The sequence below is a fragment of the Hemicordylus capensis genome, chromosome 15, assembly GCF_027244095.1.
Source record: "Hemicordylus capensis ecotype Gifberg chromosome 15, rHemCap1.1.pri, whole genome shotgun sequence".
Lineage (NCBI taxonomy): Eukaryota > Metazoa > Chordata > Lepidosauria > Squamata > Cordylidae > Hemicordylus > Hemicordylus capensis.
The window spans coordinates 2,078,364-2,101,465 of NC_069671.1; the positions used below are offsets into that span (position 1 = coordinate 2,078,364).

The following is a 23,102-nucleotide window of genomic DNA, read 5'->3' on the forward strand; positions in this document are numbered from 1 at the left end:
TTAGATTTGGGGGGTACCGCCCTCTTTTGCATTCAATTGGGATCTTGTACCTGTAAAGGCTGCTTAGGAGGAGGAGTGGATTTTGGCAGCTGCCCAGGTGATCAACGCTGCACCTGTTGGGGTCCATCTGACCAACTCTTAAAGAGACAGGAGACCTCCCTCTCTCTTCCTTTGCCAGCTGGGTGAGGCAGTCTACATTCTCCTTGGCACACGCGCCTTGATTCCAAATTGGTTCAAAATGGCTCATCAGCACTAGAGGCGATCTGGGCAACCTTTCAGAACGGCCAGGAGGCAGCAGACATCTTTGTGCTGTGTCCAAGTCCCATCCTGGCTACCTGCCTGTTCAGCAACAGGGTTAAGCTAAGGCTTCTCTCCCCTTTGGTCCAAGCTGGCCTACTTATCCCAGTTCCCAGGACAGGCTCAATGGGGAGGGGAGGTGGGGCTTGTCTGGGGGATATAAACTGAGCCACACCGGCCTGTAGGAGGAGTAACCGGCAAAGGGCTTGGTAGAAGCAGCTTGGTGAGTGGAGGAGGGAGGGAGGGAGGGTGGGTGGGTGGGTGGGTGGGTGGTGGTGGTGGTGGTGGTGGTTGCTGTGGGGAATTATGGGGAGGATTAATAGCTTGCTAAGTGACGCAGCAGGGAAATGCTTGGCTAACAAGCAGAAGGTAGCTGGTTCGAATCCCAGCTGATGTTCCCCAGACTATGGGGAACTCCTATATCAGATGATATAGGAAGATGCTGAAAGGCCATCAGCTCATACTGTGTGGGAGGAGGCAATGGTAACCCCCTCCTGTATTCTACCAAAGAAAACCACAAGGCTCTGTGGGCGCCAGGAGTCGGAATCGACTCCACGGCACACTTTACTTTAAGTGGCTTCTGGCATATATAGGAGGTTGCTTGCGGACCAGCATTTTGCTGCTGCTTCTTGCCCAGGATTCTGAGCTGCTTGCCAGAACCTCTCTCTCTCTGGGCTAAAAGCTACTGCTATGAAGATGCATCTCCTGCTTTTCAACCAAAGTTCTCAAAGCAGCTGATATAGAAAAACAACCCCTACTGTTCTTCACCTGAATCAAAGACCTGGTTTCCACCCCAGTCCTCTACTATAAATGTGGTGGTGGTGTGTGTGTGTGTGTGCTTTCTCCAGGGTCAATGCAGCGATGCAACAAATATCTTGCAAATATTTACAATAAGAAAACAAAACACAACAACACTGTAACTTATTCAGTAAAGCTAGCAGTCTCTCTTTCGGGCTTGAATTGCGTAGCTGATGCCAGTGTGGTGCTGCCGTTTAAAATCCCGGGGTGGGCATGCAGAGATCTGGGTTCAAATCCCTGCTCCCTCATGGTGCTTACTAGTTGGTGCTGGGCTGGCTGGCTCTCCCCTGCTTTAACTTACCGGTAAAAGGGTTGCAGTGGACATGTCTCTCCCTCTTCTAGTCCCAGGCATGATGCCCTGAGAATCTCTCGAGGAAAGGTGGAATAAACAGATATACCTACTTCTCTACCCCACCTTTGACTCAGACATAGGAAGCTGCATTATACTGAGTTGGGCCATCCAACTTGGCCACCGAAGGGGTGACACCAAAGGGGGTTGCCCCTTTGGGGGAGAATGAGGGTGAGGGCGAGAGGGCATCTGTTTGATCAGTTTTTAGCTGTTTGGGAATTGGGTTGAAGTTGCCGCCATGGCTTCGGGTTCGTCTGTCGATGGGGAGGCAGGGGGCGCCTTCGCTGACTATGGGGCAGCTATCCCCCCGGGGTGGTGGGGAATAGAAGAAGAAAGGTCCCAGGCAGGCCTGGGAGAGACTCCTGCCTGAAACTTTGGAGAGCTGCTGCCAGTCAGTGCCTAGGCAGTATTAAGCTAGACGGACCAGAGGTCTGACTCAGTATGAGGCAGCTTCCTTGGTCCCCCCATAAAGCAGGGGGAGGCCATCAAGCCAGCTGCTGCCCTTTGCCCCAATTGCCGAGTGACTCCTGACGGCTCAAGATCTCATGCTGACTAATGCAAGAGGCCGTCGGCTTGGCAGGCAGACTCTGTCCCTGGGGACAAGCCGCCCCTCCCTTTCCTGTGCAAAGGGCAGCTGCTATCCGGGCTCCTATAAATCGGCAGGGGCTTGCCCAGCCTTTCCTGGGCCAGAGTGTGGAGTCAGGCGTGTGCTGCTGTAAGTAATGGAGAAGGGGCTGCTATTTCCAGCGGGGTGTGTGTGTGGATGTGCCGGAGGGCAGATGTATTTGAGGGTGAGGGGGTGCAATCCATTCCCCCCCACCCTGCACTCTTTATCTCGCTATTAAGTAGTGTTTGGGTGGGTGGGTGCGCTGTAGAGACAACTTGCCCACTTCTGAGTTGCAAAGCCTGGCTGTGCGTGAAGTGTGGCTCTGGGTGGGGGGAGGGTGAAGCCAGGCAAGCGCCCCCTCAGATCAGTCATTGCACCCCCCGCCCTCCGCCCCACTGTTGATTCAGAAACTCAGTTTGCAGGACACAGCTCACCTTTCCGGAAAGGCCCCTTCCCCTTCTGTGGCCCAACCCCTCCAGGCCTGGCCTGGTTAGGCTGAGAGAGAGATGACTGGCCCAGAGTCACCCAGTGAATGTCATAGCTGACTGGGGATTCGAACTCGGGTCTTCCCAGTCCAGCACTCTAACCGTTATGCTATGCTGGCTGTATTTGCCCCAGAGAAGACTCGGATTCAAGGGAACTGCCCTATATTTAATAGGAAAGAACTGCGGGCGGGGGGGGGGCTCATCTTGGATTTGGGAAAATACGGTAATGCCGTGTCTTGAAGCGGTTTCCTTGGTGCCTATACCTGAAATGGAGAGAGGGAGTGCTGTCAGCAGAGAGACTCTTCTTAAGCAAGCTTTTCTCTCCTACAGCTTGGACAAAACCACTCTCAGGAATGGACATTGCCAAGAAATCGTTGTGCCTGCTTTCCCCACGATCCCTTTCTAAGTAAGTGTCTAATGGTGGTTTTGGCTGGCTGTGACTCCTCCTTTGGAGACGCTGGGGGTGGGGGGGACCGGGGAGAAAGCGTTTGATGGAAGGACGCTCTAGGATCCTGCAGCAGGATGGTGGGTTGGTGGTATACTGCGCTAAGATGCAGCAGCCGCACAACTTTGGCACTCCTGCAGATATTGGACGACAATGTCCACCATCTCTGACCGCTGGCCATTGTGGCTGGGGACGCTAGGAGTTATCTTATCTTATTTATTTCTTATTTCTCTGTGTAAACTGCCCTGAGCCATTTTTGGAAGGGCGGTATAGAAATCGAATGAATGAATGAAACAAACAAACAAACAAACAAACAGGTTACTGATAGGTTCCCGGGCAAGATACAAAGTGCTGGTTATAACCTATAACAGCTTAGGCCCAGCAGGGTATTTAAGATGACGACTTCTTCGCCATGAACCCACCGCCCATTGAGATCATCTGGAGAGGTCCGTCTGCAGTTGCCAGCAGCTCGTCTGGTGGCTACGCAGGGATGGGCTTTCTCTGTTGCTGCCCCAAGAATACACTCTCTCTCTCTCTCTCGAAATAAGAGCCTCCCCATCTCTGGCAGCTTTAAAAAAAAATTCTAAAGACACCCCCCCCTTTTTTTATAGCTAGAATTGTAGTTTTAATCAATTTCCATGTGCTAAGTTCTGCTTGTTGTAAACCACACAGAGAGACGTGAGTTTGGCGTGGTGTGCAAACATACTAGAATAGATACCTGCACTTCGAAATCGAAATGGAAGTGTTAGTCTGCAGGATGAATGGAAACCAGGCGTTTGGGGACGAACTGTCCGTACGCCCACCCTCCTTGGAAAGCTCCCTGACGCAAGTCTGGTCTTCCTTTCCTCCTCTCCTCTCCTAGGTGTGTCTCCGCCAGTGCCTCCATGACGCAGCAACTCCTCTCCACCCCTGCTCCCTGTATCCGGCCTTACCGGGTGAACAACTGGGACCGCACCCTGCGCAAGGGGATCATGGCCGACAGCCTGGGGGACCTACTTGAGAAGGTCAGCAGCTGAGAGAGGTGGGAAGGGTGTGTGTGTGTAAGGACAGCCCTGCTGGATCAGGCCCAAGAAGGCTCATCTAGCCCAGCATCCTGTTTTCCACAGTGGCCCACCAGATGCCTCTGAGAAGCCCACAAGCAAGAGGTGAGGGCATGCGCTCTCTCCTGCTGTTGTTGCTCCCCTGGAACTGGGATTCAGAGGCAATGAGAGCAGAGCTGGTCTGGTGGCAGCAAGCAAGACTTGTCTCCTTAGCTAAGCAGGGTCTGCCCTGGTTGCATTTGAATGGGAGACTAGAAGTGTGAGCTCTGTAAGATCTTCCCCTCTGGGGATGGAGCCGCTCTGGGAAGAGCAGAAGGTACCAAGTTCCCTCCCTGGCAGCATCTCCAAGAGAGGGCTGAGAGAGATTCCTGCCTGCAACCTTGGAGAAGCTGCTGCCAGTCTGTGAAGACAATACTGAGCTAGACAGACCAATGGCCTGACTCAGTATATGGCAGCTTCCTATGTTTAGGCTGGAGGTGGCCTATAACCACCACCTAGTAGCCGTTGACAGACCTGTCCTCCATGGACTTGTCTGAGCCCCTCTTAAGCCATCTAAGCTAGTGGCCATCACCCTGTGGCAGAGAATTCCTCAAGCTAATTATCCATTGTGTGAAGAAGTACTTCCTCTTGTCAGTCCTAAATTTTCCAGCCTTCCATTTCATGGGATGACCTCTGGTTCTAGTGTTGTGTGAGGAGGAGAAAAATTCCTCTGGCCACCCTCTCCACTCCATGCGTAACTTCATACATTAGTATGTCAGGTGGAATTTCTCACCGTGTCTGTTCCTCCAGGTGCACAGTGCCCTGGGCTTGGTGGGTACCATATCGCTCGTCTTGGATGAAGATGGCACGAGTGTGGAGACGGAGGACTTCTTCCAGACGCTAGAGGCAGGCACGGTGCTGCTGGTACTAACCGAGGGACAAATATGGCGCCCACCCAAGGTGAGGAACAGGACTGTTCTGAGCCCCACCCAAGAGAGATGGCTGAGTAGGGGTATCCCTGGCAATGGAGGGGCTGTGTTAGCCTTGGCTAGACCGAAAGGGGGTCTGGCAAACGCCGATGCCCGACTTCAGCGAGCAGATGTCTGCTGATTGCCAAGGCTATCCCAATGAGCAATCTGGACTCTGACTATAGAACTGGACTAAACTGTGTGCGCAGAGTTGCAAATATTAGGCATGCAAGTTGAACTGCAACGAAAACTGGGTGTTCTGGGCAAAAAGGGAGAGGCAGCGCAAACTCTGTACAAGAGCTACAAGAACCAGTTCGTGCTGTGAGCCTTTGGGGGACAGGGAATAATCATGTGTATGTCTATGTAAACCACTTTGGAAACTTCTTGATGAGAAGTGCTGTATAAATAGCAGTCATTAAGTCAGACGTTCAGGCTCTGAGTTGTTCCTGGTGTCCAGGTTATTGGCTATTGCACCAGTGCATACTCCTTAAGGAGAGGAGAGCTGGTCTTGTGGGAGCAAGCAGGACTTGTTCCATTAGCTAAGCAGGGCCCACTCTGGTTGCATATGGATGGGAGACCACATGTGAGCACTGTAAGATATCCCTTCCCTTAGGGGATGGAGCTGCTCTAGGAAGACCAGAAGGTCCCAAGTTCCCTCCCTAGTAGCATCTCCAAGATAGGGCTGAGAGAGATTCCTACTTGCAACCTTGGAGAAGCCGCTGCCAGTCTGTGCTGGCAATACTGAGCAAGATAGACCAATGGTCTGACTCAGTATATGGCAGCTTCCTATGTTCTATGCCTGGGGGGCACATCTGTAAAATGAGAGCTGAAAATTAGAAAAATCGAAGCTTGGATGGCTTTACAAGGAAGGCTAGAATGCCAATCGTTCTTTCTGCCTTTGGCGACCTCGGAGGGATGCTTCTGAGAGCCCAATTAGTAGAGTTGGCTTCCTCACTTGCAGACGGGGGGCTACCAGCTCGCACTCTCCCACAAGCCCCGGCGCAGGATTGACGTGGCCTGTGTGACCTTCGACCTCTACAAGACCAATCCTCAGGACTTCATTGGCTGCTTGAACGTGAAGGCCACTCTCTACGGCACGTATAGCATGTCCTATGATATGCAGTGCTACGGGGCCAGGAAGCTCATGAAGTAAGTGCCGGTCTCGGTCTCCCTCTCTCTCTCATTGGGGTCAACTTTTTAAAAGGGTCCGCCTGATATTGGGACTCCTCTTGAAACGGCCAGTGATTCAAGGAGCTCTTGAACAAAGAGGGACCTGATTTCATTCTTATTTATGTATCCTATATCTATACTGCCAGACACAAACCTCTCTAGGCGGTGTAAAAATAAAAAAAAATGCAGCAAATATTAAAACAGTTAATATCTGTTTTATATACAATATACAATTTTAAGGTTTTAATTTGTTGATTTTTAAATGGTTAAATTGTTTTAAGTTTTTGTATATGTTTTAACTTGTTTTATGCTATTGTTAACTGCCCAGAGACGAAAGTTTGGGGCGGTGTACAAATTTGATAATAAATAATAATTATTATTAATAATAAAGCAAGATCGCAGATTTAAAACGTTTCAGTTAAAAGCCTGAGAAAACAGGTACATCTTGAGGGACGTACACTATGAATGATGGAGGTCTATAAACAATTCTGCATGGTATGGAGAGGTCTTCCCCCCCTCTCCCAACATTAGAACCAGGGCTCATCCCATGGAACTCATGGCCAGGGGCTTCAGGACCAACAAAAGGGAGGAGGACTCTTCCACACAGCGCAGAATTTAATCTATAGAATTTTCTGCCATGGGATGTGGTGATGGCCACCAGCTTGGATAGCTTTAAACAGGACTTGGATAAATTCCTGGAGGACAGGCCTGTCAGTGACGATTAGCCCTGATGGCTAGAGATTGCCTCCAGGCATAGAGGAAGGATGCCTGAAAACCAGCTGCAAGGAAGCCACAGCAGGAGAAGGGGACGTGCCTTCACCTCCTGGCTGTGAGTTACCTAGAAGCATCCAGTGAGCCACTGTGGGAAATGGGATGCTGAACCAGAGAGGGCTGTGCTTGTGTTCTTACAGTTCTGGTGGTGGCACAGCCATGCAACATCCTCCAGCAATGGCTGGGATTCCCAGGCCTCCAGGAGGGGACGCTTGAGACAAGGAGACTTTTTCTGCCCTTACAGAACTTGGCGTGCATAACACACAGCTCTGATTATAGGGTCACCAACGGTAGCAGGGACAACCCTTATTTCAGCCCACAATTCTGTCCCTTGCAGGATAGGAACATAGGAAAGCTGCTATATACGGAGTCAGACCCTTGGTCTATCTAGCTCAGTATTATCTACCCAGACTGGCAGCGGCTTCTCCAAGGTTGCAGGCAGGAGTCTCTCTCAGCCCTCTCTTGGAGATGCTGCCAGGGAGGGAACTGGGAACCGTCTGCTCTTCCCGGAGAAGCCGCTGCCAGTCTGCGTAGACAAGACTGAGCTAGATAGGCCAAGGGTCGGACTCAGTATACGGCAGCTTCCTGTGTCACAAAGTTTTCTGTTGTTGCTATTGGCCCATGTGAACAGCCTGTCTGTGCCCCTTCTCTCTCCCTCCCCAGGGAAGCCCTACGCTGGACCCTCTTCACCATGCAAGCCACAGGCCATGTGCTGCTGGGCACTTCCTGTTATATGCAGCAACTGCTGGCTGCCACGGAAGAGGCGCCGGAGAAAGACGACTCCGCCAGGCTGTGCAGCCTCCCTGCTCCTCCCCTCAGGAAGATGCTCTGGTGAGGGCGAGTCCCACTCCAATGGGGAACCTGCTGGCATCTTGCATGCAACACTCCCACTGCACGCCGAAGGTGGAAGATGGACTCTGGCACGTAGAGTCCGCTATCGGGCCACATGGCAGAAACTGTTGGGTTGGGGGGCAAACCCAGGAAGCGCCCACCTGCTGCAGAGCACTGATCTGGTCACTCCTATTTATGCTGTTATGGAGGGTTCTTCTTGCAAATGGCCAGGAGGCCCTGCGGTACAAGTGGGCGGGGTGGTGGTGGTTTCCTTGCTGGCGAAAGCCAACCGCCCTAATCTCACCTGCAACTTTTACAGGACGCTGTTTTTATGAATGGGTGAATTGAGATGGTTACTTGCCAAGTCCCACAATTGGATTGGTGAATACGCCATTAAAGAGCTGCTTTTTCCTTATTGGCTTTCCTTATTTCTAGGCTAGTATCGGCAAGAGTCGATGCTTCGGAGTATTAGCCCATCAGTGAGTGCAATGAGGATACTTACTGATCATCTGCTTGGTGTTGAATGGAACTGACCCAGGATGATTGGTGAACACCTCAAAACTGTGTTTGGGCTTTGTGTAGGGAATTTGTTCTGCGTCAGAATAATTCTTTTTGGAAAGCTTTGGTTACAGGGGAACAAACAGAGAGAGGATGAAGTTTGTTTTTAAAATATTTCTATACTGCCCAAAACTTGCGTCTCTGGGTGGTTTACAATTCAAGTCCAAAAATAGGGCGCTTTTTGGGGGGGTAGGGTAGGGGTTTAACAGAATAAGAAAGTTGATTAAAGCAGTATTACTACTAAAATACACTACAAGATTATCCAGAGAACTGCAAAGAGGAAGTTTTGCTTAGTGTCTGAATTAAAATAATTTCCAGGCTGACTAGAGAAAGGAGGCTTGAGAAGAAGCAGATTTTGGATTTAACAAAAGGAGCTGGGATAGGAGGGCCCACAGGGGTGCAGTGATGATCATACAACTTTGTCCATCCTTAAGTGGCGGGTAGAGACACGTGACTTTGGTGCAACTAAAGGACCTCTTTCCTCAAGGATGGAGTGAGGCAAGGCAGAACCAAAGACTACTTTGTTAGGGAGCAGGGTAAATCCAAACGGCGCCTGTGTTTGTGTAGCCAGCTTATCACAGCAAGGTCAGCTGGAGGGATCGGGCCAAGCAAGAAGGCCGATCTGGAGGCTGGAAGCATGGTTGGCAGGCAAAGCAAGACCCAGCTGGATGTTATAGCAGATGTCAGGTCTAGCGTCCAAAGCGCAGGTGACTCCAAGGTGTAAAAACCAAATGAATCCCACTGGCTCAAAGAACCAGGAGCAATTATAGCCCTGGCTTGGACTCGCAATGTGAAGAATGACCCCCCAAGTCTCAAGGGCTCACGCTTGGGTTGCCAATAGTTGGACTACAATACCCATCATCCCCCCAGCAACTCTCCAAGCTTTCAGGCTGGAGCCTTTCCCAGCCCTACCTGCAGATGCTGCCAGGGATTTCATTGATAGACCACCCACCCAAAACGGCTAGGGCAGTTCACAATAAGAACTTGAAGCTTTTATTTACACGATTCAATATTAAAAGCCAGGCTGAAAAGACTGAACTCTGTGCCCCATCCCCTCAGGGAAAGAGCTTGCAGGAGTCACCCAGCCCAAGGCAAACCCTGCTTAGCAAAGGGGGCAATTCCTGGTTGCTACTGCAAGACTGGCTGTCCACCCCCAGGCCCAGTTGTGCCTGGACAGCCGCATGACCCTATAGTTGGGGAGGCCAGCCTGAAGCTCTCTAGCAGCTGACCCACAACTCTCCATCAGCCCCAGCTGTGCAGCAGAGCCTTTTGCATCCCATCCCTGACCTATAGAAACTGGTGCCATTTGTGATTGGTTACCACGCGGAAGCTGCCCCCGCCCCCCCACGCCAGCTACGAAGTAGTGGAGAACCTTATTGTGACAGTTAATCTGGGGAACAGGCCAGGAGGGATTCGAACTGGCAACCTCTTGCTCCCTAGGCAAGTCACATGCTTGTGCTTGACTATGGGAAACTCCTATATTGGGCAGCAGCGATATAGGAAGATGCTGAAAGGCATCATCTCAGACTGTGAGGGAGGCGGCAATGGTCAACCCCTCCTGTATTCTACCCAAGAAAACCACAGGGCTCTGTGGGCACCAGGAGTCGACACCGACTCCACAGCAGAACTTTACTTTTGCTTTATAAAGTAAATAAGATTTATTAGGTTAAGTGCATTTGAGACAGGAAAGACCTATCCTAACTGTGAGCTACATAATGAACAGGAAGGGAGAGAGATGCTCCCATCTGCTCTCCAAGAGGAAAGGAAGTAGGACTCAAGGCAGGGGTCATAGAGTGGAGGCAAAGCAGGGACAGGTAAGGAGACCCTCACTCACTACCTCTACCCCCAATGCCCCTAGTAGTCATTGAGCCAGTGTGGCGTAGTGGTTAGAGTGCGGGACTAGGACCGGGGAGACCCGAGTTCAAATCCCCATTCAGCCATGAGACTTGCGGGATGTGACTCTGGGCCAGTCACTTCTCTCTCAGACTAACCTACTTCACAGGGTTGCTGTGAGGAGAACCTTACAACGTCACCGCTCTGGGCTCCTTGGAGGAAGAGCGGGATATAAAGTGTAATCATAATAATTAGGATAGTTGTTGCAAAGGTCAATGTGCTGGACCTCCATCTCCAACAGAAACACAAGTAACCTCTTTCCTCACCCCTGTGACGGCATTTCATGCCATGGGGAGTTCTGTTCTTCATACAGGCTCTGGGATGGGGAGCAATGAAGAAGATATACACTCTCACACAATCAATAGAACAGAGTCTAAACTGTTACTGCACTCTCTCAAGTCCTTTATGTTTCTGTCTTCCGAGGGGCTGTCTGCATTTCAAGGCAGTGCCAGTTAAACTCTCCTTTTGGACAGATACCAAGCTAAATCCAATTGGCTGGATATCAATTAGATTCTCTCCCCTGCTGGGAACTTCCCCACACGACCCTTCTGAGCTAGCAGCTTGCATTTTACTGCCAAGAAACCTCGGTTTACAGTGGCATTATCTTTACTAAGAAATGTCCTAGGCCATTTAGATGTGTTTTACTTCTTGCTATGATTCTGATAGGAAGCTGCTATTTACTGAGTCGGTCCATCTAGCTCAGGATTGTCTTCACAGACTGGCAGTGGCTTCTCCCAGGTTATAGGCAAGAATCTCTCTCAGCCCTATCTTGGAGATGCTGCCAGGGAGGGAACTTGGAACTTTGTACATGCAAGCAGGCAGATGCTCTTCCCAGAGCGGCCTCATCCCCTAAGGGGAATATTTTACAGTGCTCACACGTCTCATTCAAATGCAAACCAGAGTGGATCCTGCATAGCAAAGGGGACAATCCATGCTTGCTACCACAAGACCAGCATATAATGTAGCCAAATTTTGTGTGGTGGCTAATAGAATTGGACTGGAATATCTAATCCAGGGGTTCTCAACCTTGGGTCTCCAGATGTTGATGGACTTCAACTCCCATAATCCCCAATCAAAGGCCATTGGGGCTAGGGATTATGGGAGTTGAAGTCCATCAACATGTAGGGACCCAAGGCTGAGAAGCCCTGACCTAATCCAATTGTTATACTTCAACATGAATGGTTAATGTTCCAAGTGTGGTTTAAAAAAAAAAATAAAAATCTGTCTACATTGCATTACTGGTCAGAGACCAAACTGGAATTTCATTCTCTTAATCTGCTCTAAATGAAGCAAGACTTGGTGATCTTTACTCATTTAGGCAATGTTTTGTACATACCCTGATAGAAATGACTCCTCTCTCCAGATTTTGTGCCAGAGGGTGCTTGCTGCATAGCCTTCCTTGGGGAAGAAACTGATGTTGAGGTTCCCTCTAACATAGTTGGGACCGGTGCTTGAGGATGTAGAAATACCAATGCCATGTCGAAAACCTAGTGCCATAGCCATAAAGTGAGGCTAGCCTTTCCCAGACAAAACGGGGGGGGGGGCTTACTCCCAAGAAACTATGCATGGAATTGCAGTGAAATCATGATGGAAACATTTGGATGTAACTGGAGGAAGTGCCACAGAGCCACAAGACACTCCAAACCATATCAAATACTGGTTGACGTACTGGACAACATTCTGCGTCTGCCCAAGCTTTCTCAGCTTTTTAAATTTTCAGGTTCTAACCTCTGGTTTATTTTTAAATTTTTAAATTGTTTTAAGTCTTTGTATATGTTTTTAACTTGTGTTATGCTATTGCTAACCACCCAGAGACAAAGGTTTGGGGTGGGGTACAAATTTGATAAATAAAAATAAATAAAGTGCAGGATGCCGTGCTTGCACCCCTGCTTCATGCTTGCATCGAGAGAGATGTTACCAAAACACACCGTTGCCAAAGGGTGGCCCCTGTCCAGTTGCCTCCTGACAGAAGTGGGGGGCTGTGGGTTGTTCGGCTGAGACAGTATCTTCCTTGCAGAGAAGACTAATCCAGATGGGCTTGAGATGAGACGTGCTGATGGGGAGCTCAGTCAAGGGCTCTTGCAGCAGACGACTGCAATCTCTTCTTCCCTGCCAGAGGAACTACTGGCAGATTGGAAGTCTCCCATGATGCAAAGCTTTCCCTTCAGAGTCCTTCCCACAATGCACAGCTGCTCCGGAGATGGTCCCTCTTGGATGCTCCTGAGATCATCTGTCCATGCTTAACGTGTCTGGGGTGACAGGCTTCCTCTCCCCACCCCAAAACATTCACTCTCCTCCGTACTAACGAGTGAGCCTAAAGTGTGGTATGACCACTGCCCACACCTGGCAATTCACCAGACAGGCATCTTGACTGCGGCAGGAAGCACCTGGAGTGAAGTCATTTCAAGCACTGCTACCATATACTACATATCATGCACAGAAATTGGAGATCAGGGAAAAAAGGAGACTGTGTGGCAACAGAAGTGCCCTTTGTGCATGCACAGAGGCCACAAAAATGGCCACAGAGGCCTGAACAAGGTTGTTGCTGGCCTGGACTGTCATTCAGGAGGCTGGTGGTGGGTGGAGATCAGGGTATTGGGAAGATGGGCAGCTGCCTCCTACCCTTGGGCCGTCTAGCTCAGTATTGTCTACCTTGGCTGGCAGCGGCTTCTCCAAAGTTTCAGGCAGGAGTCTCTTCCAACCCTACTTGGAGATGCTGCCAGGGACGGAACCTCGGACCTTCTCCATGCTAGCATGAAGATGCTCTTCCACTGATCTGTGGCCCCATCCCTTAAGGGAAATGGATCTGACCACCCTCGCAGGTAGTCTCCCATCCAAAGGGAAACCAAGATGGCCCCTGCTTAGCAAATGGGACCATCCATGCTCGCTACCACCAGACCAGCTCTCTTCCCCGCTCATAGTGGTATTCCTACCATTCACAGCCACGATAAGTTAGAAATGCTTTGGAGAGGAAATTCTAGCAACCAGGTTGCAGGAGACCAACTAAAAACCGCGATCAGCTTTAATAGCATAAGTTAGCATGACAACATTGTGTAAAATTAGACTTTACAGCCGTCCTATAGGCTTGTGCACCAGCAAGCAGCAACAGGAGACAGATGCAGACAAGGCCAGGAAGGGGTGCAGGAAAGGGGGGGGGCTCAGTGTAAGTCACCATGGCTGCTTCCTGCCTAGGGTGCATGTCGGGGATCCAGACCCCTAGCTCTCTCCCTGTGGAACTGGGCAAGTGGACCCAAGGATTCCAGCCCCCAGGCCCTCCCGACAGCCTCTGCTGCAAAGCCATCAGCTCTGACATCTTTGGGGCCCCGATACCATGTGTGTGCATTAAGTGCTGTGCAAGCGATAGCAAGTGGCCAGCCTGAGGGCAGGAAGACAGACATCAGCAGAGTGCTGCTGGTGTGTGAGGAGGCAGAGTTCTGCATGTCCCGGAAGTGGGCGCTACTAAAGTCAACCATTACGTGTCAAAGTCCGTGTCTAGGATATAGAAAGGAGCGTGGAAGCGCCCCTGTGCCGTCTGCAGGAGACCCAACAACCAGAAGCTCATTGGAGCAACTTCCCAACAGGAAGGGCCTGGAGGCCGCGGAGGACCAGGCGGGACTCTCCGCCTTCTCTCTTCTCCTCCTCTTCCTCGGTGGCATCCAGCAGCTGCTGCACGTAGCCAGAAGAACCCAGGAGGACATGGCCTGTCGCTTGCATGGTCAGGAGCGTCCAGCGCAGGGCCTCTCTGGAAAGGGAGCAGAGGGTTTGCAATGCAAGGCCAGCAAGCAGGGCTCAGAATCCCAAGATCAAGCAGGAGGGCCTTCCCCGCAGGGCTAGAAGGCAGGAACATGCCATACACCAAGGCAGACCCTTGGTCCAGCTAGCTCAGGATTGTCTACCCAGACGGGCTGCGGCTTCTCCGAGGTTGCAGGCAGGAGTCTCTCTCAGCCCTATCTTGGAGATGCTGCCAGGGAGGGAACTGGGAACCTAGATGCTCTTCCCAGAGCGGCTCCATCCCCTGAGGGGAAGATCTTCCAGTGCTGCTCACACTTCTAGTCTCCCTTTCATATGCAACCAGGGCAGACCCTGCTTAGCTAAGGGGACAAGTCATGCTTGCGACCACAAGACCAGCTCTCCTTGGGGCCATCTGCATGCAAGCAGGCAGGTGCTTTTCCCAGAGTGGCCACTTTCCCCCAAGGGGAATAGCTTACAGTTTTCACATGTAGTCTCCCATTCAAATGCAAACCAGGGCAGACCCTGCTTAGTAAAGGCAACAATTCATGCTTGCTACCACAAGCATGAATTGCTGGTGGGCCACTGTGTGAAACAGGATGCTGGACTAGATGGGCCTTGGGCCTGATCCGGCAAGGCTATTCTTATATTTTTATGTTCTTAAGACTAGCTCTCCTCTGTTGTAGCAGAGACAGCAAAGAAACCCCTGCTCACTTGGCAAGGATGCACCTTCTGAATGTGGTGATTCTCTTTATTTAGCAGGGGGAGAGTAACTGGCCCTGTCCACCCCCAGCACAGTACCTCCAGTGACTGTTGCTGGTGTCTGTCTTATGTTTCTTTTTAGATTGCGAGCCCTTTGGGGTCCGGGATCCATCTTATTCATTTGTTATTTCTCTGTCTAAACCGCCCTGAGCCATTTTTGGAAGGGCGGTACAGAGATTGAACAAAAACAAACAAACACCGCTCAGAAGCTAGATAAGCAAAAGGACAGCACAACTTGGCAGTAGCTCAATATCATAAGATGATTAACATGTGTGGGGGGAGAAACCTGTTATTGTAATCCTGGCTTAAGCCGCTAGAATCAAGCCTCTTGATATATTCTAATTTGCAGTTTCAGACGGGAGTCTGAAGTCTGGTGGAAAAGGCATTCGCCGGCAATACAGAGGACGGAGGGGGAAAGTGCTCAGCACACACGGCTTTACGGAATGTGTTGCCAAGACAGAATTGCAATTTAAGTTCACTCGAGCTAGCGGCCATTTGCCGTCTGCAGCTCCATCCGCAACACAGCCAAGCGGGACCCATTCTGGAGAGGTACTAGGCCTGCAGGTGCTAGGAAGAGGCCATCATGGCCCGGTGGCGGGTTTCCAAGGCGGGAGTTCCACAACGGCAGCTCTGATCTGCCAGAGCCTCAACCTTTGCCACCGTGTGCAATAAAGGACACCACGTGCACCAGTTTTGGTATACACTGATGGTGTAGACCAGGGCTTCTCAACCTTGGGTCCCCAGATGTCATTGGACTTTAGGAAACATAGGAAACTGCCATATACTGAGTCAGACCATTGGTCTATCTAGCTCAGTATTGTCTTCACAGACTGGCAGCGGCTTCTCCAAGGTTGCAGGCAGGGATCTCTCTCAGCCCTATCTTGGAGATGCTGCCGGGGAGGGAACTGGGAACCTTCTGCTCTTCCCAGAGTGGCTCCATCCCCTGAGGGGAAGATCTTGCAGTGCTCACACATCAAGTCTCTGAGGGGAATATCTTGCAGTGCTCACACATCAAGTCTCCCATTCGGATGCAACCAGGGTAGACCCTGCTTAGCTATGGGGACACGTCATGCTGGCTACCACAAGACCAGCTCTCCTCTCCCATGATCCCCAGCCCCACTGGCATTTGGTTGGGGATTATGGGAGTTGAGATCCAACAGCACTGGGGGACCCAAAGTTGAGAATCCCTGGTGTAGACCAGGGCTGCACAGCTTGAGGCGTCCTACAGATGCTGGACGACAACTCCCATCATTACCCCACCATCGGTCCAGAGCCACCTAGCCCTGCTGTAGACCCTGGAGTGGCAGAACCCACTCTGCCACACAACTCCAGCCCGCCAGCTGTTTTTGGACTACAACTCCCATCATCCCCCAGCCAACAAGCCAGCAGCTCCCACAGGTCAGCCCTTCACCACTCACTTCACGATCCGCCTGGCGCCATAGCAGCGCATATCGTAGGAGATGCTGTAGCTGCCGTAGAGGGTGGCTTTGAAGTTCAGGCAGCCAATGAAGTCCTCAGGGTTGGTCTTGTAGAGGTCAAGGGTCACGCAGGCCACGTCGTGCCTTCGGCGAGGTTTCTGGGAGAGGGCGAGCTGGTAGCCCGCCGTCTGGGCAGAAGAAGCACCGTTTCATCCTTGTGCATGGCCTGTTGTGCTTGCACGTTATCTATACACACACGTGCACTTTTTTTTTTTTTACACTCAACGTGCAGATCAATAATTCAAGAACATCGTGCCCAAGAGAAGCAGGAGATCTCTCTCAGATTCAGAGTTACCATAGGCTAGTTATTCAATAAAACCAAAGTTTGACGTTGAAATCCTACCAATTTCAAGCTTCCCTTTTGCAAGCACAGTAATTAAAAATTTCTATTACATAGTTTCATTTAAAAAAAAAAAAAAACTTTCCTCGTGGCGACTTGCCTGCGTCTCCCCTATTAGGTTGTATCTATTTGTCCCAGAAGGAGGTTCCTTTTTAAGCCGCGGGTTTCGTTTCTTCTTAAAAGATCCTTCAAAACCCTCCCCCCCCAAAAAAATGGGAAGACCATTTCTGCATTAAGCCCCATAATGCAGCCTTGCTGTGGGGCAGAGCAGGTAGCACAAGACCAGGTGAGAGCTCTGCGGGAGCTCCGAGGCCTGCCTTTTCTAGTAAGGAACTCACCATTCCATTGTAAAGAAGGATTCCTTGCACCCGCATTGGGAGCCACCATTGGGCAAGGGGACAGCTGTCCCTGGGGCAGTGGGGTCAAGGGGGATCAGACCACTCCTCCCCCAAGTCACACCCCCCCTTAGCCTCCCACACCAAGCCAGCTAGGCGCTTTCTTTGCTCAGAGAAAGAAAGCAGCCAGCTAGTGAACAAAGCACTTGCTGAAGAGGAGCAGGAGATGGGCATGCCCCGTGCACCAACGTGCACCAGCAAGAAACACAAGGATATGGGTGGGGCTGCCAGGATCAGCCTGCCCCCACACTGCTGGAAAGCCCCAGGAAGCTGCCATATACCAAGTCAGACCATTGGTCCACCTAGCTCAGGATTGTCTACCCAGGCTGGCAGCGGCTCCTCCAAGCTTGCAGGCAGGAATCTCTCTCTCTCAGCTCTATCTTGGAGATGCTGCCAGGGAGGGAACGTGGATCCTTCTGCATGCAAGCAGGAAGATGCTCTTCCCAGCGCGGCTCCATCCCCTGAGGGGAATCTCTTTCACTGCTCACACATGGGGTCTCCCCTTCAAGTGCAACTCAAGGTGGACCCTGCTTAGCAGAGGGGACAAGTCATGCTGGCGACCACCAGACCCGATCTGCCCGATGCCCCTGCCTGCACACACCTCCTCACTTTTGAGCCATGAAATGCGGGGGGGGGGAGACACACACCCCAACAATGCCATTCTGAGTTACAGGCCAAGGTTGCCCTGTGCTAGCGCTGCTCACCTTGACAGGTTGCCAGGACTGCCCTTTGGCCAGTACGAGGAAGACGGTGTTCTCCTGAAGCGTCTGGAAGAACTCTTCCGTCTCCACGGTGGTGCCATCCTCATCCAGGACAAGGCTGAAGGGGCCCACCACTGGCAAGGCACTGCAAACCTGCCCGGACCACAGGACTGCTCTGTGAGGAGCTGCTTCGACAGCAGGACATGGGGAAGGGGCTGGTCTTGCTAACCCAAGTCATAATCATGGCCATAGAGGGCCTCCAGTAGCCTCAGAGGCAGGGCTCCCTGAATGGGCCATTGGCTTCGAGCCTTCCTTGGCGACTTCCCAGAGGCACCTAGCTGACCACAGAGCAGGATGGAGAGAGAGAGAAATCTCCCCCTTCTCTCACAACCTGGAACCACGGGGCGTCCCTGGAAACTGGTGGCCAGGATATTTAGGACTGACAAAAAGGACTTTCCCATCTACGGAATTCTCTGCCACAAGATGTGGCAAAGGCCATCAGCTTGGATGGCTTTAGAAAGGGCTAAACAAATCCATGGAGGATAGGGCTATCAGTGGCTACTAGCCCAGATTATCTGAGGGCTATTAGTGGCCCATTGGCTCCTAGCCTCTGGCTATCAGTGGCTACTAGCACAAAACCAGCTGGCCCGGTTTGGTTCACGTCTGAATCGGACTCGAACCAGATGGGGCCATTGCAGTTTTGTCCCCCTCGAACCCTAACCCTGGTTCAGCTTGTGGGGAGTTGAGAATCTTTTTTTTTGCTTATCCCCTCCAGGGGGCTTCTCTGAGGCTGCAGGGGGTCCCCGGAGGTTCCCGCTCCCCTAGCCAGCCTCCATTATGCCTTAAATCGCCCCGTTCGGGCCATCTTCTGCCCTTTCTGGGCCTTTCCCACATCGTGGGAACATCAAGCTTTCAAACTGAGCCAGTTGGATATCGAGGCAGTTTGCACATCCCTAGCCTAGAGAGCTGCGTATCTCCATCCAGATCAGAAACGGCATGCTCCTGAAAAGCAGGTGTTCAGAAGCCCCAACTGGGGAGGGCTGCCCTCTCTTCCCAGCCTGCAGGCTTCCTAGAGGCTGGGCGAGCCTTGGGCCTGATCCTGCAAGGCTTTTCCCGTTCTGAACTAGGAGCTCTGCTGCAGGCGTGATGCTTCTCCCCCCAGGCCAGGCCAGCAACTAGCTCTGCAAGCAAAACCAAGGCTCTCCTCAAGTTCTCAGCAGCCTCCAAAGATCACTCCCAGGATCCCACGGCTGCTCTGCCAACATGGGTCAATCCAGAGCCACCCCGCCCATGGAAGATAGTCTGGCTCCATTATTGGGTCCCCCTCCCCACCCCCAATATCGGGTTGCCACATCGCCGTAATTGAGGGTCACCCCTGGATTCTGGCTCCTTCACCCGGATTTCAAAAGTGCTGCCCAGATTTTACTCTGGATCCGATCACAGGGGAGGGCAGAGAAGGAGGGGAAAGGATACAAATCTGTCCAACAGATAAAATGCAAATCACTGGCTGCAGCATTTGACTATGCAGATCAGGCCACCTGGATTCTGGCAGCTTGAACCTGGCAACCCTACCCCAAGACCACTCACCTTCTCAAGCAGATCCCTCAAGCTCTCGGCCACGATCCCTTTGCGCAGAGTATGGTCCCAGTTGCTGACCCGGTAAGGCCGGGCCAGAGAGGCCGGTGGGGCCAGCAGCTGCTGAGTCACGGAGGCAGCCCCAGCCGAGACGCACCTGAGAGGCACCAAGGGGGGGACGACGGACATTTCACTCTCATCTCCTTCTGCCCCACCTGCCCTCAGAGGCACTCTGACCCCTGGACTTCGGGGCTGATGCCCAGGGCCTCCATACTGCCTGCCCCCCGAAACCCTCCTTAGTCTGACCCCGATGGTGTGGTCGCCTGGCAGAGCAAAAGGATGCTTAATTTGCAGGGGAGGGGGGCCCTCCAAAAGCCTTTAGGTCCAGACTCCAGAATTGCCTAGGTGCCCCTCTGCCTGCCCTGTTTGCTAGGGATTTTCAACTCTCTTTTTGACTTCTACATTGTTTTAAGTGCTGTGTAAGTTTTAACTTATCGTTAACTGCCCAGATTGCCCCCTAGGGGGGATCTCATCCATCCGGCCCCCACCGATTCAAGTCAGAATTCCCATTGGAATGAAATCCGAAATCCGGGAAAGGCTTACCTGGACAGAGATCGTGGGGAGAGGAAGCCCCAGGACTTCGTGGCGTAATCCATCCTTGGAAGCCGTCTGTTTCCCAACCTGGAGCAGCAGGAAGGAACCAGGACGTGTTTAGGAAAGTTTTCTCACCCGTGATTTGTGCATCAGTAAGTTGAGTTGGATCCACCCCAAGAATTTTAGTACTAGTATTTAGAGGCCAGATTTGCCGGCCACTCTGAAGGGACGGGTCAGTGTCTTTTTTGTCCTGGTGTGGAGAACAGTTCAGGGGGACATGATAATTCAGATCAGAAAGCATGGTAGGGCACTAGGGTTAAGCCCCCTCCTCCAAGCTCCCACAGATAACTGGATCTTCAGTGAGATCCTCTTTTAGGACAGCTGGTCTTGTGGCAGCAAGCATGGCTTGTACCCTTAGCTAAGCAGGGCCTGCCCTGGTTGCATTTGAATGGGAGACTACATGGGTGAGCACTGCAAGATATTCCCCTTAGAGATGGAGCCGCTCTGCGAAGAGCAGAAGCGTCCAAGTTCCCCCCCTGGCAGCATCTCTAAGATAGGACAAGATTTTTTTTTAATAGGACAAGATTTTTTTATTGAACCAACAAACTACCAAAGCATACAGTACGTTAGGGCTGAGAGAGACTCCTGCCTGCAGTCTTGGAGAAGCCACTGCCAGTCTGTGAAGTGAAGACAATACTGAGGTAGATAGACCAATGGTCTGATTCAGTATATGGCCGCTTCCTATGTTCCTATGAGATCAAATGCCATCTAGTTTTAGTCTAACCATTGCACCATATTGCTGAAAGAAGTACATTCTGGGGCAATGAAGTCCAAGGACGCCAAGGCGTGAGGCATGCCAGCCCACCCTGGGCCCTCCTGCAGATGTTGGACTACAATTCCCATCATCCCCAAAACAACTGGATGGCCAGAGTGTGTGTCCTTGGGTTAGAATGTTGGACTAGGAGCAGGGAGACCCCAGTTCAAATCCCTGTTCAGCCACAAAAATCCCTGGGTGACTCTGGGCCAGTCACTTCTCTCAGCCCAACCTACCTCGCAGGATTGTTGTGGGGATATAAATGTAATTGTGTACACCGCTCTGGGGCACTTGGAGGAAGAGCAGGATACAAGTGTAAAAACGAAGTTGGTATTTCAGCTAGGGTATTGAGAAGGGCAACCTCTTCAGCGATAGGATACCTTTGCTTCCAGCTGCTGTTCCTCAGAGCCTACCCAGAATGGATAAACCCAATTTAGCTTAGAGGGCTTAGGTCTGTTTTCAACAGCCTGGAAATCTACTATAGAAGCAGCAGGGAATGCAAGAGGCTCAGGACCGCACAGCAGTAGAAAGATTCATTGAGGCAGCTAATAGAAGCCACGCCCCTTGACAGCTTTATTGTGATTATTACTACTAATAAAATATTTATTCCCCACACCTCCAGTACACTACTGCTCAGGGAAGCTCAAAGCATTAATAAAATAGATACGAGATAAAGTGAGACTGAGTTAAGAGTCCAGGCTAAAGCTACATTTGAAGTTACAATTAAAGTCAAAGTTTCAAATTAAAAGTTAATAAAAAGCTACAAACTGAGAACAATAAAAACTAAGAACCTACCAGATATAAGCAACATTCTCCACTGGCATTCTATAACCCATGGGGAAGACAGAGAGGAGTGCTGGTCTTGTGGTAGCAAGCATGGCTTGTCCCCTAAGCTAAGCAGGGTCTGCCCTGGTTGCATTTGAATGGGAGACTAGATGATGTGTGAGCACTGCAAGATCTTCCCCTCAGGAGATGGAGCCACTCTGGGAAGAACATCTAGGTTCCAAGTTCCCTCCCTGGCAGCATCTCCAAGAGAGGGCCGAGAGAGATTCCTGCCTGCAACCTTGGAGAAGCCGCTGCCAGTCCGTGAAGACAATACTGAGCTAGATAGACCAATGGTCTGACTCAGTATATGGCAGCTTCCTATGCTTTTGCTCTGTGCCCATGTATCTAGGCTTGCTACAACCCCACCAGAACCTCCTAGTCCATTAAATCAGGGGTTCTCAGCCTTGGGTCCCCAGATGTTGGACTACAGCTCTAGGGATGATAGGAGTTGTAGTCCAACATCTGGGGACCCACAGCCAAGAAACCCACCCAACCTAATGGCCTCGATCGCATGACCAGAGAACTTTAGCTAGTAACCGTCCTGACTCCTTAGAAGAGAGGTCTGGCACCCTTGTAGAACTATAACCAGAGTTGCCTCAGATAGGCTCTTCCCCCGTCCCCCAACACGGCAGCCAAAAGCTATTGCAGCAAGGGATGATGGGAGTTGTAGTCCAACCACATCTGGGGACCCAAGTTTTAGAACCCCTGCTTTAGAGCAAGTTCAGAGTGTTAACAAGGTAGATAGCCACAAGAACTTGTCCACTGTTTAAATATACAGGTTGTAAAAAAGCAACTCTGAAGTTTGTGGGTCATTCCAGACCAATCAAAGGTTGCATTAAAAAAGAGGCATGATCTTAGGCCTGCAAAGATGCCCTGCCCTAAAGAGAGTTTTCCTTTTGCCATCTAGTCTCTTTCCCTGGCTCTCTCCACCAGAAATGCAGGCCACCTGGATCTGTTTGCACACTCAGGAGTTACGACAAATATTTATATAGCACTTCTCAACACAAGTTCCCAAAGCAGTTTACATATATATATAAATAAACAAAATGGCTTGAGTTCTCACCCCACCTGCAACCTGCAACCTGCGAGCCAGCGTGGTGTAGTGGCTAGAGTACTGGACTAGGACCGGGGAGACCTGAGTTCAAATCCCCATTCAGCCATGATACTAGCTGGGTGACTCTGGGCCAGTCACTTCTCTCTCAGCCTAGCCTACTTCACAGGGTTGTTGTGAAAGAGAAACTTAAGTATGTAGTACACCGCTCTGGGCTCCTTGGAGGAAGAACGGGATATAAAATGTAGTAATAATAATAATAACCTGCAACCTGCCCTCTCTTCTTCTCCCCCACCCCATCACACTACTTACCAAACCAGAAAAATTGCCACTGGACAAAAACTCCCCCTCTACAAATTTTATCCTGCTTGCCTTACTCCATTTATATGCTGAGCACAAACCCCGCCTCTCATTGACTGCTAACCAATCCCAGATCCAGAGGGAGCTTGAAACTAAAAGTGGATTCAGCCAATTGGCTGACAGCCAGATTAAATTACTCTTGAGTAGTCCTGTTGAGAAGCGCTTTAAAGTAACTCCTGGTTACTCTAATTAATTGGCTCCTTGGTACTCCTCCAATTAAGATGCGCTTTAGAGTAGCAATATTACTAACCTGAGTAGTAATATTGAATAACTTAGTAGGGATGTCA

The 23,102-nt window shown here is 51.0% G+C and overlaps 2 protein-coding genes across 3 annotated transcripts; one reads left to right on the top strand and one right to left on the bottom strand.

The window, feature by feature from the left end:
• Positions 1-222: 222 nt before the first annotated feature.
• Positions 223-8,155, top strand: LOC128337803 (cell death activator CIDE-3-like). Of its 2 annotated transcripts, none has more exons than XM_053279181.1 (6): positions 223-520; positions 2,867-2,942; positions 3,844-3,985; positions 4,811-4,960; positions 5,930-6,117; positions 7,573-8,155. In XM_053279181.1, the coding sequence occupies exons 2-6, from the start codon at positions 2,890-2,892 to the stop codon at positions 7,742-7,744; spliced, it is 705 nt and encodes a 234-aa protein (XP_053135156.1). In that variant the 5' UTR covers positions 223-520; positions 2,867-2,889; the 3' UTR covers positions 7,745-8,155. The 2 variants fall into 2 exon arrangements, with proteins under 2 accessions (XP_053135156.1, XP_053135154.1); XM_053279179.1 differs by lacking the exon at positions 223-520 and adding an exon at positions 2,105-2,159.
• Positions 8,156-13,195: 5,040 nt separating this feature from the next.
• Positions 13,196-22,873, bottom strand: LOC128338092 (cell death activator CIDE-3-like). The gene is made up of 6 exons (XM_053280007.1): positions 22,768-22,873; positions 19,775-19,852; positions 19,184-19,328; positions 17,600-17,749; positions 16,101-16,288; positions 13,196-13,933 (listed from the first exon to the last, which is right to left on the bottom strand). The coding sequence occupies exons 2-6, from the start codon at positions 19,825-19,827 to the stop codon at positions 13,750-13,752; spliced, it is 720 nt and encodes a 239-aa protein (XP_053135982.1). The 5' UTR covers positions 19,828-19,852; positions 22,768-22,873; the 3' UTR covers positions 13,196-13,749.
• Positions 22,874-23,102: the final 229 nt, after the last annotated feature.

Bases quoted from the DNA above. Each gene is read 5' to 3' on its own strand.
- LOC128337803 (XM_053279181.1), top strand. From the start codon at position 2,890: ATGGACATTGCCAAGAAATCGTTGTGCCTGCTTTCCCCACGATCCCTT. The intron at 2,943-3,843 runs GTAAGTGTCTAA...CTCCTCTCCTAG, and splicing joins TCCCCACGATCCCTTTCTAA to GTGTGTCTCCGCCAGTGCCT. The intron at 6,118-7,572 runs GTAAGTGCCGGT...CTCCCTCCCCAG, and splicing joins GGGGCCAGGAAGCTCATGAA to GGAAGCCCTACGCTGGACCC.
- LOC128338092 (XM_053280007.1), bottom strand. From the start codon at position 19,827: ATGGATTACGCCACGAAGTCCTGGGGCTTCCTCTCCCCACGATCTCTG. The intron at 19,329-19,774 runs GTAAGCCTTTCC...GGTGCCTCTCAG, and splicing joins TCCCCACGATCTCTGTCCAG to GTGCGTCTCGGCTGGGGCTG. The intron at 16,289-17,599 runs GTGAGCAGCGCT...TCTTCTGCCCAG, and splicing joins AGTCCTGGCAACCTGTCAAG to ACGGCGGGCTACCAGCTCGC.